Below are 14,287 nucleotides of genomic sequence, written 5' to 3' on the forward strand. Positions count from 1 at the left end.
TTAAAGAATTATTTCAAAACTTGAAGCCTCTCTTTCAAAATTCACTCGTATCTGCCTTGTTCAACCCTCTCAGCAAAGCTCCCACCATAATGTTGAGGATTTGGCTAGTAATGTACCATACTTGACTAATGCAGATGGGTGAAATTGTGGCACTGGTTCAGCTGGTCTGTCTGTCTCTGTTGACACTTGTCATGAGGATGGACTGTGACTTCTTCCAAATTGGAGTCCAGAATAATTATTTTAGAACTTAAATAACCAAGAATACAGTGAGTCTAAGGATTATGAGTAGGGCTAATACTACCCACAGAAATGGTCACTATTTGAATCCAACACTGATTCGCAGAATTGTAAGTGTTGAATTCTACGAAAGAAACCTCCTTGCTTATCTAGCCCATCCCCTTTCCTGTGTATGATTATTTCATTTGCACACAGCAGATTCTCTAATGCTTTATTCAGTCTAGTTTAAAATTACTCCTTCAGTGGGCTTCCTATTAAGTGATAATCACAGCTTGCTATTTTTGATCTTACTTAGCCGTTCTTGAAGTTGGCTCATTAGTTAAGAAAGCATTGATTTGCATAAGCAGAGCTATCTCCACAACAAAAAGGCCATCTTCAATGTGATATGAAAGTCACAAATCTCCGATTTTTTTTTTTAAGTCTGTAGGATTTGTGTGGATTCAAGGGAAATAAATAAGTAGAGCTCATGAAGTAACTTGGAGAGGTAACATATACTTATATATTAGTGCTTGAAGTAAGTTACCTTTGTAGAGGTCATTCACAATCAATACCACTAAAGACAGGTAATTATAACTCAAGAAAGAGTGGTTGGACTGAAAGATATTTGTAAATAAGTCACTTCAACAGTATTTTAATATCTAAAGTCTGAGTAGCAAACAACATGTTGACAAGACAATGAAAGAATTTTATTGTTCTTTATAAAAATCTTTTAAAGTTGTTTAACACGGCACTACTGTGGCCTTTCAGTAACCAGCTACAATGTGTAATTGGTCATTTTATCTTTCCAGTGGAAAGAAAAGAATGTATGATGTCATCCAAGAGACCATCAAGCAGGATTTTCCACTTTTTATAGCCAAGATCTTCAGTTATGTGGCAAATCCGGGACTGATTATACCTGCAGTTCTGCTCATGGTGTAAGTTATATTTGCAATAATACAGGTAGGAGGGAAGGGAGACTTGAGAAATCATGTAAAAAGCGACAAAAGAGTCCTGTGGCACCTTATATCCTAACAGAAGTATTTGAGCATAAGCTTTTGTTGGTGAATACCCACTTCATCAGATGCATGTGGTGGAAATTTCCAGAGGCAGGTATAAATATGCAGGCAAGGATCAGTCTAGAGATAACGAGGTTAGTTCAAATCAGGGAGGATGAGGCCCTCTTCTAGCAGTTGAGATGTGAACACCAAGGGAAGAGAAACTGCTTTTGTAGTTGGCTAGCCATTCACAGTCTCTGTATAATCCTGAGCTGATGGTGTCAAATTTGCAAATGAACTGAAGCTCAGCAGTTTCTCTTTGGAGTCTGGTCCTGAAGTTTTTTTTTTTTTTTTTGCTGCAGGATGGCTACCTTTAAATCTGCTATTGTGTGTCCAGGGAGGTTGAAGTGTTCTCCTACAGGTTTTTGTATATTGCCATTCCTAACATTCTGACTTGTGTCCATTTATCCTTTTACGTAGGGATTGTCCAGTTTGGCCGATGCCAGCAATGCCCCTCTGCTATGTACAGTCTATAAAGGTGTCACAGGACTCTTTGTTGCTTTTTACAGATCCAGACTAACACGGCCACCCATCTGATACTTGAGAGATCATGAGGTTTTAATGAGATACACAGCCTTTTACCTCTAGATTGCAACTAGATAGCCTAGATCAGCAGTGATTAGCACATGTAGCTTTAAGGACCGTTGTGATTATTTGTGGTTTCTATATTTTTAATGTCTGGAACATTCTGCATGGCAGAGTTCAAAAGATTTGCTGCTTGAAAGCAGCTGGAGTTGGCTGCAGTTGGAATTTAGGAATGAAGTAGCTTGGAACTAAGAACCCTTCTCACTGCTTTAACTTGACTATTTTTTGTTGCTTTATTGCTTGGGTGTTTTTCTGAGCCAATTAAAGTGGCATATAAGCCAACTGTGCCTTTCAATTTATCGGATTTTCAGAGACATAGCAGCTACCATCTGAAAGTTTTTCAGTAGCTAGTGTGAACAAGCATCTACATAGCTAAAACTACCACTGCCGTTGATTGTGCCATAATTAATGACTGCAAGTGGCCACAGCCTTGGTTTAATGTCTCATCCACTTCTTTCTCAGGAATTATTAGGTAGCCTTGAATCATTTATAGTCACTGATTTCCTGCCTCCCTCCTTATAATCCATTAGCTCCTACCACGCCCCCTGCTATTGTACATACAGTTAGATAGATCCAAACTGGGGCCAGTCCCTTACATTGATCCTGCTCCAACATATAACAAGATTAAAAAGAGAAAATGCAGCTGCCAGCATTTCACTTAGCTCTGAAATATACTGCATCTCTTCCTCCTAAATGAAGCAGATAAGGCAACCTGCAATGCGGCCTTAATACAAAAAAATAACCTCTGCAAACAGTAGCTGGTGAATCATAAATTTATATTAGCTTGGTTTTAGTGGCAGGCAGCCACTCATAAAATGTGCTCTCCCTTTCTAAGAACTGAATTAGTTTGTTCCCTCTCCACCCCCTCTCCTCTCACAATTCCCCCTCCTTTTCCAGAAACAATTTTAGATGTCTCCAATTCATTTACACTCTGTGTCTCAATTGCCAGAGAGTACATTGTAGATATTACACTTTAAGTGAAATTGTTGTGTCTCGGTTTCCTCTCTCCTTCTAGTTGCCTCATTTTTCAGGGGGAAGCTATTTTACATAAACAAGGTTTATGGATAGGTAACCAACCCTCACTTGGGCCAATAGTAGGATTTGAACTCAGGACCTACAGAGCTGAAAATCTGACCTTTACTGCTGGAGTTAAAGAACTCACCCCCTTATGGAACGCAGTAGCAGACTCAAACCTCTAATGTGGACCAGCCACTAGCTTGGGAGAGCAATCCACACACAGCTAGTGCAAGTTACTTATATTGCCACAAAAATCAACTGGGGGATGAATCACATGATGTGTAAGATGCAGTTTCTCAGAGATCCTACTCCACCACCCTTTTTCCATGGTATTCCTCCGCTTCCTTCCCTCCATCAAGTCCCCTTAAGTGAGGATCAAAAGCTGTATGATCAGATCAGTCCTAAAATGCCCACCATAATTTCACTCAGAGCCATAAGGTGCAGTGAGGAACTGGAGCAAATCCAGAATAACTGCAACAAATATATGAGAGAGGGAACACAGGCTGACAAAATGCCCCAAGTAGCATGGGAATGCATTAATATCCTGATGTGAACTTGGTTAATTTTTTTTCCCCATCTATTGATTCACTTGTTAAATAAGTTGCTAAACGGGGAGAAGTTCCAAGATTTGAAGATGGTTACTGCTATTAATGAAGGGATTGAAAAGGAAACTGGAATCTGCAGAAAGGAAAATTGATTTACTCAGAGTAACTCAAAGATCTGGAGAATAAGGGACAGAGAAAACAGAGAGCCTGTGGAGACCACAAGGGCCCTGAAGGAGCAGATTCCAGTGATCTTTTCCAAAAACATGGTTCCTTCAGGCAATTAAGTGCAATCAGGTCAAAACCAGACATGCATGGAGGGCCTTAGAACCAAAAGCAACAGATTAAAAAACAAAAAACCCCTAGGTTAATCATAAAATTCAATTGTGTAGCTATGAAACTATTATCTGCTTACAGATAACCAAAAGATGTTTCCATGAGCACAAGGAAAAAAATTCATTTTCTAAAATGCTTCATCACTAATCTACAGTAGATGGAGGTTTGCTTAATTACGTAGGAGAGAGCTCTGCAAACTTAAGTATGTTCTTTCCAGACAGACCTTTTATATACACATTATTCCCCCACCCACCCAGGAAGCATATATAAAAAAGGCTTCAAAAGAAACTAGTCATCCTCGACAGACTTGCCCTGTCTAGCAGTGTTTGGATTCACTCTTTTTAAATCTACCCTACAAAAAGCCGCCTAACTTGGTTTCCAGCTCACTGAATCTGAGCCATAGCTACGCAGTCAAATTATGAACTGTCAGGAAGCTTTGCTGTTCCAATATTACTTGTTATAAACTAGAATTTTTTTTTAAAAGCAGTAGCAGCAAATTGATGGTGCTTTTCCAGGAATGATTTGGAGTCACTGAGCAGATGATGTTTGGATTTTAAAGGAATAAAATCATTCTACAAAAGCAGTAGGAGACATTTTTGACAACCAAAATATTACTGGCTGGCTGGCGGCAGTGGGGATGAGACAGTCCCAGACATTTCAGCATGTTTTAAAATATGTGCCTCTCTGTGAGCCAAAGGCTGCCTGCCACTGCCAGTACATCTCCTCTGATCCCTTTGACTTTTGATTCCCTCTAGTGTGGCTCCTACCTTTAATTTTATTTTATTTTGGGGGGGGGCTTGTCCTCTTTGTGAGAGAAAGAATCAAGCCCAAAACTCACGACTGTACTCAAAACTGGCTCTAGTTTACACTGGTTTCCCAACCTGTGCCTATTAGTAAGAGTTCAGTTGCAGGCTGTGGACTGGAGCAGTGCCCTGTAGAAGAGGCAAGACTCTTCAGTGGCTAGCCTCAACTTGGAAGAGCTTGGCTCAGTTCCCTGCTTTGCCACAGACTGCCGGTGTGACCTTGGGCAAGTCACTTAGCCTTTGTGTCTCCATCTGTAAAATGGGGATAACAGCACTGCCCTAACTCACAGGGATGTTGTGAGGAAAAATATGTTAAAGACTGCGAGGTGCTTGGGTACTACAGTGAAAGAAGCCATACAAATATCCACAATGGACATCAGCACACTATTGTTCTCTATTATACTGTGTGTGGGGCTGCTGTGAAAGTAATGACCGCTCAAAACAGGCCATGTTCATCCCTAGTGTGAGACTCTCTTGAACTTAGCAGAGCTACACCAGAGAGAGTCCTTTGGCGGTTGGTCTTTATCACAAGATGACTGGGAAGAAGATACTGAAGTTTTCACTGGCCCACCATCACTTTTGCACAAGAGCTGCGGGCTTTTGGAACCCACACAGTCTGTGACAGGGAGGCTTCCTTTATTGCCTGGGGGAAGAGGCAATTTGTATAACAGTTTCCAATTTAACTCCCATCTGAGTGCAGTGGCTGGGGAAGGGATGATGGAGCGAGTCAGGGGAAAACAGATTGAAGGTCATTTGTGGAAGGTAGAATAGGGAGGAAGGGTTTTTGAGACTTAGAGTGTTGCCAGTGAGTTAGCCTTTGTGCCCCCCCAAATCCTGTTTGTAGCCAGGGATAACTTTACAGCTTTTTAACTAGCGATACCTAGTATCTGTAAGATATCTAGTAAGTGCCTCCTCCTCTCTCCCTCCCACCCAACCACAAACACACAGCAGTGACTTGACCATGAGCATTCTCCCAGTTCACAGATATTGCAGCTGTTCCCGTTGGTCCTGCTACTTGTGCTGTGCATCAGACCGCACCCCGATTCTAACACAACTCTTAGATTTTCCAAAATTGGCAAGTAACATGTCAAATGTAGCAAACCCATGCAGCATTGCTTATTTGGGAGGTTCTCCGTGTAATTCACGCCTTTGAAAAATATCTTCAGTGTTTTTTTCATTTGAGCACATCCCTTGATGCATGCACATGCAGTAGCTGTAGGAGTTCTCTGCTTACCTGTCAGTATAAGATCTTTTTTTTTATTTGTAGCCTAGCCATCTACTATCTGAATGCTGTGGCTGAAGCATATCAGCATGCTAACACCGAACTGAAGAAGAAAATGCAAATGGTATGTATGTGATTTATTCAGTACAGATGTTTCTAAAATACCATGCACTGGCATTTTGACCTAAAGTATTATTTTTAAATAGCTTTTCATTTTAAACCATGTTATGGAACTGCACGATTAAAAAAAGTGAATTTTCTTTATTGTGCATTTCACTTTGGCAGTGTTCAGTAGCTAATTATAATACTGTTCAGTAATGCTTCCTAATAAGTGAATATTAACTCATGCTAAAATTACAATGAAATTTCCCCACAACTGTATATTATGCCCACATAATAAATTCAATGCCCAAATAATTCAGTGTGATTAATGTTAGTATAGTGAATGCCAAAAGGAGGCAGAGATTCGCCAAGGTAGATAAAGTGCTACCAACGTAACATGTAGGCTTTATAAAAATTACAAAGCAAACAAAGACTTGCTAAAAAGAACAATGACACCTAGGTCTTTGTTATATAGCACCTTTGACCTGTTGCTCTCCAAGCACTTTACAAAAGGAGGTCAGTATCGTTAGCTCCATTTTACAGAAAGGCAAACTGAAGTACAGAGCAGTGAAGTGACTTACCCAGCAGGCCAGGAGCAGAGCTAGGAATAGAACCTGGGTTTCTTAAGACCCAGAATTAGAGTCTAGCCCTGCAAGAGGCTGTATCTGCCATTTTACTGGTACAACACAGAATCTTAGTCAGAAGAAGAATAAAAATTGATGCCACATAAGATATATTCCATGGAATACACCTAGGGATTGATGTAACATTAAGGGTGAGAGTATGAGCACTCAGGAATCAGCAGCCTCCAGAAATTAAGGCTAAATGTCAACTTCAGCTGTGCCCATGGCTTAAAATACAAGCTATATGTGTCTATAGAATTTCTCAAATATGATATGGACCAAACCTCAGATACACTGTATGTGGCCTTTAGAGGTACATGAGCTCCTTAAAGCTACACAAATCAACTCCATAGCGGGACAAGTGATCATGAATCAGTACAGAAAGGGCCATGAAAGAAAAGGCATTGCTACTCAGAGAGACAGAGACCTCTCTTCGTGCATAGGTAACTCCCCCTCAGGAAACACATGACACCAAGCAGCTATTTCACAAATCACGTCTCCAACTGCAAATGAAATCTAACCACTTTCATTTGTGCAGCAACGCGACGAGGAGAAAAACAAGAGGAACAACAAACCTACTACTAGTTCTGCAATGCAAGACTTAGACGACTTGCTGGCTCCAAGTGCAAAGAGTGTGAGTCAGCCCAAACCAACAGAAGGTAAAACATATTAGAGAGATTTTTGTCACAGTTCAGGGAACTGCATATATATATTTCCCCTCAGTGGTCCAGCAAGAACACCCACTCTCAGGCTCCCCGGGCTGCTGCCGCTTTTGAGCGAGACATGCATCTCTCTCCCCTTGTGACCAGCAGGGCCGGCTCTAGCTTTTTTGCTGCCCCAAGCAGCAAAAAAAAAAAAAAAAAAAAAAAAAAAAAAAAAGCATCGCCCCCCGAGGGCCCCCGCCGAGCACCGCGCCGCCCCCCCCCAGCCAAGCGCCGCCGGAACCCCCCCCCCCGAGCGCCGAGCCCTGCGCTGCCCCCCCCGCCGAGCGCCGTGCCGCCGGAGCCCGCCCCCGCCCCCTGCCACGCGCCGCCGTAACCCCCCTCCAGCACCGCCCCCCCGCCGCCGAGCGCCGTGCCGCACTCCCCCCACCGCCCCTTACCAGGTGCCGCCCCAAGCATGTGCTTGGGTGCCTGGTGCCTGGAGCCGGCCCTGGTGACCAGGTATCTCCAAGCTGAACAGTTCCCTGCCTGCACGGTGTTATTCCCAGCAAGAGACAGATTGAAGAGAAAGCAAGCAGGTATGCTTAGGCAGAGACTGATAGTGTAACTGTGGGCAGTTACACTATCACACGGCTTTTTCTAAGCAAGGTAGAAGCATTGCAGAGGTAGGTGCGTTACAGAGAAAACATCAAAAACCACCTTACTAGAAATCATCTCCCTCCCCCCGCAATCTCCATCAGTCCTTCCAGACCTTCCCTAAGGATTGGGGCTGGCCCTGTGTTAGTTTAAACTCAGACTATTGATTCAAAAGTCCTTCCTCTGTCTGTTGGGGCCTGCAGAATCTAGTTTGTGTCTTTGAACTGTGCTCCTGTAACAAGTGATCAGTAGACAAAATGTCATGCCTGGGAGTAAAGCTGCAAAAGGCTGAGCTAGTTGGTGGGAAGCTGCAATCCCCTCCTCCCCAGTACTTCCTAGGAAATCCACTTCACACATATTGTCCCTAACATTTCCCCAAGGTTTACATGAGTCAGTCTCCTAGAAACGTTACATACAACCCTACAATGCCACATAAAAATGGACTCCTAAAATACTTAAACTTAATTCAATGAGGTTTGTCCGGGCTATTGCTGGAAATTGCCATCGGTCACAATTTTTACCATGGAATGGCTGTGAACATAAAGAAATTGAGCTGAATTCTGTCCTCAGACACACTAGTGCAAGGGGGTTGGATGAGCATAACTAAGGGCAGATTTTGTCTAAGTTTCCCTGCAATACTGGAGGAATAAAGAAGTATATTTTTAATGGGCATATCCTGTGCAACCTTAGGCTATATCTACACTATGGACCTTACAGTGGCACAGCTGTACCGCTATAGCTGAAAGGTCTCCCATGTAGCCGCTCTATGCCAGTGGGAGACAACTCTCCTGTCAGCATAATTAAACCACCCCCCAACAAGCGGCGGTAGCTATGTCAGCAGGAGAGGCTCTTCTGCCAGCATAGTGCTGTCCACACCAGCGCTTTTGCCGGTGAAACTTATGTTGGCCGGGGTGTATTTTTTCACACCCATGACCAACACAAGTTTTCCCGACAAAAGTGGCAGTGTAGAGAAAGCCTTAAGAAAGGTCTTGGAATCCCTCACCTTAGCCCAGTGCCTGGGGAGAACTGCAGAGGAATCCTTTCAACACAGCTTCTCAAAGGGAAGTTATTATTGCGATGCTACTGATACAAGATGTTCCCACTGGGCAGCAGTTTGACGACTCCACAGCAATCCCAGCTCCTCTCAGACTGGGCAGTAAAAGCAGAATTAGGAATCAAATCTGGATGGGTGAGAAGAGTTTCTAAATGTCCTCCAGTATTGCAGAGTTTCAAAAGAAGTTACTTCTATGGAATAGAACCATTGAATGCAATATTACTTATTGAGGATTTAAAACACATAGATTGTAAGGCCAGAAGGGACCACTGTCACCATGTCGTCTGACCTCCTGTATAACACAGGCCATAGGAATTCATTGAATTAGAGCATATCTTTTAGAAAAAGCATCCAGTCTCCATCATACTGCCTGGAAGTGTGCCAGCAGAGCAAGCTAAGCCTATGCATACAGCCAGCTATTCCTACACATGCCATAACACAGGTCATTCTGGAGAAGTACAAATGAGTCTTAATACAGAGGATGGGCCCCAAATCACAATGCTTTGATCTGGAGTTGCCCAATATTTTGGAGAGTTTGGATTGAGGGTTTTGATTCAGGCCCAATCTCTATTTATCGTGTCAGGTGAAATTGCCTTGAGAATATTCTGGGGGAAAAAACCCAGTGAATTCTGAGCTAGGCAGTATCAAGAATTTGAAGTGGAAACATGTTTTAAAACTGCTAAAAAGAGGTCCTATGCCAAGCTGAGTAACTCTTGATGAAACTGAATGGAGCGACAGTGCATAAAGAAGGTTGATGCTATTGATCATTTTAACTTTAGCTGGTGGTTACAGTTAAACACCTTAGCATCTCTTGGATCTCCCCCCCTCCCCCTTCTGTCCTACTGAATTTGAAATTTCTCAATCAGTTTGATATACATCCTTCCTTAGAGGAGGGATTGTGTCTTTATTTAGGTTAGGAAAGTACCTTGCATGTTGTGGATGTTAATGAAAATAGATAAAAACCCAATATTACAAATGCATAATAAGCACAAAGGTAGAGGTGTATTATTAATGATGAAGTAAGGACACTGGAACTATTGCCTTTTATAACTGTCAAAATAAAACTGCAAAGGGAACTTGGGCAGACAGGCTGTAGGTACCTAAACTGGATCTTGGCCGGAATACGGGTGCTAACATCTGCACTTTTGGTTTCTCAGTGTAGACTTCTACAAGAACACAAGTGCATACAGATAGGTTTATTGTGTATAAATAGGGTGATGGCAGGAGCAACTATTGAGGGAGGTGAGGAAGGAGTGTTTGCTTTAAATGAAATGATTTTAATCATCTTGGCTTGTGTCTTTAATCTTTTTTTTTTTTTTAAATACAAGAGAACAAATCAGACTCTACCAGAAGAAACAGCCCTGCAGGGAAAGAAGGAAGTATGGCAAGAAACAGCAACCTTACCAGCTCTGGGAGAGGAGAAATGCTGGCACCACCACCTTGTGTGACAATAACACGACCGCCGAGGCCTAGTTTAAGGGCATCTCACCATAGACAATCAAAACCCAGGGCTTACCAGCAGGGACCGTACCCTGGAATGGGCAGGGGGCAGCTGCATTAAAACATCTAATGTAGTTTTGTTTGAGGTATAGGTGTATTGTTTATTTCCATTATATCAGGCATGTTATTCAAACAATTCTAGTCTTATTCAGAAATTATTGCACATGGAGCCAACATTTAATGATCAGTCTCCAACCAGCTTTATTTAATAATCAGGTAGCACATTTGAGGCAGACAGTATTGATAATTCTTGCGTGGCTGGTACCTATCCCCAGGTTCAAAATCACCTGCATTGTGGGTACATCTTTTGGTGTTTGATATTTGCTCGTCTCTTGACCGACTTTCAGTTTGTAGACCTAGTAGGGGTTTTAACTTCTCCCCTTGTTATTTAAATCAAAATTCCCCTCCCCCAGAGCAGTTCAGTTCTGAAATAAAAAAAGAACAATGTCTTTCTAACTATAAAGAAGTCCATGGTAAAGAAAGAAAAATCTTGCAAAAGTCAGATTGGCGCAAGAGGGTGTCCTGTGTACAGTATTTTATCTAGTACAGTTTCTCCCCATCTCCCACCTCCTGGCCCCTCCTCTCCCTGCTCCTCCCTCTACTCCTTTTGGTTTTCATTCTTCCAGCTCTCTGCTCAGTTTACACCCTATTTCCCACCACCATCGTTCCCTCTCTGCTCCTCTTTCACAGTCTTATCACACGCTGTGCTTGCAATTTGCAACTGCAAATGGGCAGGTTCACTTCTCACCTGGAGGAAAGGCAGAGGTGGACTAACCCAAGATGTTTGGGAGACTGGAAGTGTCCTGGCCGGTTTCAAAAATAGTCAGCTTTATTTTTTTTGTTTAATCAGAAATGCCAGTGGCCATTTCGGGGTCAGCTAGACCATGATCCACCAGAACTAGAAGTTCCCTAGATTTGGTGGTTGATGTATCATATACTTGCATGCCTGCTGTGCTGCCACTGGGCTTACAGAATCCCATCCCAGCCTGTGATTCAGGCAGTCTAGCTGTGCACAGGGGTGGCTCCAGGTACCAGCACTCCAAGCGCGTGCCTGGGGCAGCAAGCCGCAGGGGGTGGCCTGTTGGTCGCCGTGAGGGCGGAAGTCAGGCTGCCTTCGGTGGCATGCCTGCGGGAGGTCCGCTGGTCCCACGGCGGGTACGCCGAAGGCACAGGACGGCGGACCTCCCGCAGGCACGCCGCCGAAAGCCGCCTGACTGCCCTGCTTGGGGCAGCAAAATACATAGAGCCGCCGCTGGCTGTGCAGAGAGGGCGCTCTGTGTGTTGTTGTTTAAATCCTGTAGAAAATAAACCCATGCTTCTGAGTAACAATAGAATCCTAACATTTCTTGCTGCAAGTTTTACACTTGAATCATCAGAAAGGCTCAGGCTTAAAGGCCTCCCCCTGCACCCCCTCGTCCTGGCTCTGCTATTGCTCCTCAGCCCAGAGACAAAGAGTAACTCTTGAAAGCGGGGAGGCAGGTGACCGCCCCATGTATCGCCTCCAGGCTAAGGAACAGCAGCAGAGCCAGGACCACCAGTGCAGTGGCAAGCGAGTGCCTTGGGGACCATCTCCTGGCAGTCTTGCTCCATGGGCAGGGGCAGTCTCCAGACGGAATAGCAAATCCATTATTTTTCAGAAATGGTGATTATCTAAGGCAAAGAGTAGCAAGAAGAAAATAAGTCAGTTTTGCCGTCCCCAAATACATTGTGATGGCGGAGAGATTACAGTCTCCCAACAGCACTGTGCCTTTCCCTAGGAAGTGGGAGGCTGTTTGCTGAAAATCGGATCGCTAACTCGCTCGCAGCTCTTTGAAGCAAGTTGCTCTGATACAATGTTGATGAAAAATCTTCTTTCGCCCCATTGTCACAACACCACCAATCGCAAAGCAGCATGGCGAGCCTTTCCTACTGCACAAAGTCTGCAGAGATACTTAATTAGCTAAGTGCAGAATAGAGCCAAAAGAAAATGCCTAAAGAGCACAGTCAGAAGAAAAAAGGCTCAGTCATGAACACCTAAATGCATCTAAAACTCTCACAAATGCCCCAGTTAAGAACAAAACAAAATTGAATTCTGAACCTTATGGACCTAATCCTGTTTCCACCAAAGTCCACAGGAGGAATCGGTTACATTTAGCAGACCCGCAAACAGCCCACCTAATCTGAATTAGGATGTTTTAGGGTTAATTTGTTAGCCTGATTTTCAGTCCAAAACCTAAGCTCCTCTTGAGTGGTAACAACTCTCAATACAGGTGACCCACAAAGGGAAAAAGATGGATTAGTGTCTCACTCCCCCTTTAGTAGAAGCCCCATTTGATGTATAAAGAAGATTGAGGACGGGATGGCGAGGGATGAATTTGGTTCACTGTTTTGAATAAGTGTTTTAGGTTACCATAAGCTAGCAGACACCATACTGTCAATGTTTAAAGGGGTGCAATACTTATGTCTCTCTTCTTGCAAAGCATAAAATAATGTGAAAATTAAAATCTTGTCATTTCTGACCAAAGGAGACTGTTTAGTCCTCACCACAGGACTGAGACCTTTCCTCCAAAGCAATTCCAAAATATGGCATAGAAGTAACCTCCCACTTATTCTCCCATTATGCAGTGAAAAGATGCTTGTCTGCTTTGGAGAAGTGGGGTCTTCATATCACAGCACCAACCACAAAGGTAATATTGACTGTATGCGTGTGCGCACACACACACACTAATATGTGCATCTCATCCATATTTAAACAAAATCCTTTATTTTGAGCCTAATATCCCAGGTTAATGATCAGAGAATTCATTTTGTCCCATATTTCAGCAAAGTACGCTAAATGATACTAAGTGTTTGAATTCTCACTATGTGCAATTTTTACCATGAATAAAAATCATACAGACAAATGTCCCTTGAAAAATCAATGTTGTCCTCATACCTTTCACACAGTTGCCCTTTTATTTCCTTGAAATGCGAGTGGTCACCCTAGTTCATCTGGGAAACAAGCATTTTCTGCAGTGTAACCCCCATTCCACTGCACCCAGAGGTTTGGTAGTTCAGTAGACTGATTAAAGGAAGGCTGGAGGCAAGGGACAAGGAGGAGAAGAATACCAACAAATTTTGATGTTTGTTTGTTTTTCCAACGTCCTTTCTGAATTCAGCATTGTGAGCTGTTGGCAAAAGTGAGCATGCAAAATTCAAATGCTGAATTTTTTCCTAATTGGTTGGGAAAGTGAGATGCAGTGGGAGCTATCTGGTCACACACCACTGAGCTTTTTTTCTGCATAGAGTGAGCTTCAGGGGAGGCTTGGGATGGATTTGATTTTTCAACAAATACCAGGGCAGGGGGAAGGAATCCGTGTTGGATTTTTAGTCAAGCATTTATTGCCATCACTAAGAATATACAAATGGGGACTAATCCAAACTCTGCAGAAGGGTCTAATTATTTGCTGTTTAACCTCCAAGTGGCATTTGCATAAATGGCAAGTAGATTTAAAGCTAAATTATTTTTTGTTCAATAAACTTGGTTATTTTTAAAAGGGCTTTCCAAATGGGGAGATGAAATAAATGGCCCAGTTTAGAATCAGATTAAGAGACTGCTTGCGTTTGCTGCAGTCACTGAACAGCTAATGCATCCAGTACGGCCTGAAGGCTCTGTGCTAAAGATATTGATCAATTAGTGATGGGCAAACCTCAAAAGATTAATTAGTTAATGTGAATCAGGTGCTTTGAAAATGATGAAATGCTTTAATTGCTGTTTTTATTAAAAGGGTTAGTGGCCTGACTCAGATAAGCACTCAGACATTGGGATGGTTATTCAAACCTTAGCTGAAGTGCTCTAAACCACTCAGGTCTGCAGAACTGGGCTCAACACTCCAAGCCGTCTCCTAATACTTCCTACTTCCAGTGCTCAGAGAAAAGTGCTGGGGGAAGGAAGGAATTTGCCTGAACCTTAGAA

The 14,287-nt window shown here is 43.0% G+C and overlaps 1 protein-coding gene across 1 annotated transcript in view; it reads left to right on the plus strand.

Moving 5' to 3' along the window:
• TMC2 (transmembrane channel like 2) overlaps nt 1-11,419 on the plus strand; it is a 57,241-nt gene extending 45,822 nt beyond the window's left edge. The window contains exons 16-19 of the mRNA XM_065583658.1: nt 1,026-1,151; nt 5,822-5,900; nt 7,040-7,160; nt 10,182-11,419. Coding sequence (XP_065439730.1) covers nt 1,026-1,151; nt 5,822-5,900; nt 7,040-7,160; nt 10,182-10,414 — 559 coding nt within the window. The 3' untranslated portion in view covers nt 10,415-11,419. The remainder of the gene's footprint in view (nt 1-1,025; nt 1,152-5,821; nt 5,901-7,039; nt 7,161-10,181) is intronic.
• The last annotated feature ends 2,868 nt before the right edge of the window (nt 11,420-14,287 follow it).

This window comes from Chrysemys picta, chromosome 2 (genome assembly GCF_011386835.1).
Source record: "Chrysemys picta bellii isolate R12L10 chromosome 2, ASM1138683v2, whole genome shotgun sequence".
Taxonomy (NCBI): domain Eukaryota; kingdom Metazoa; phylum Chordata; order Testudines; family Emydidae; genus Chrysemys; species Chrysemys picta.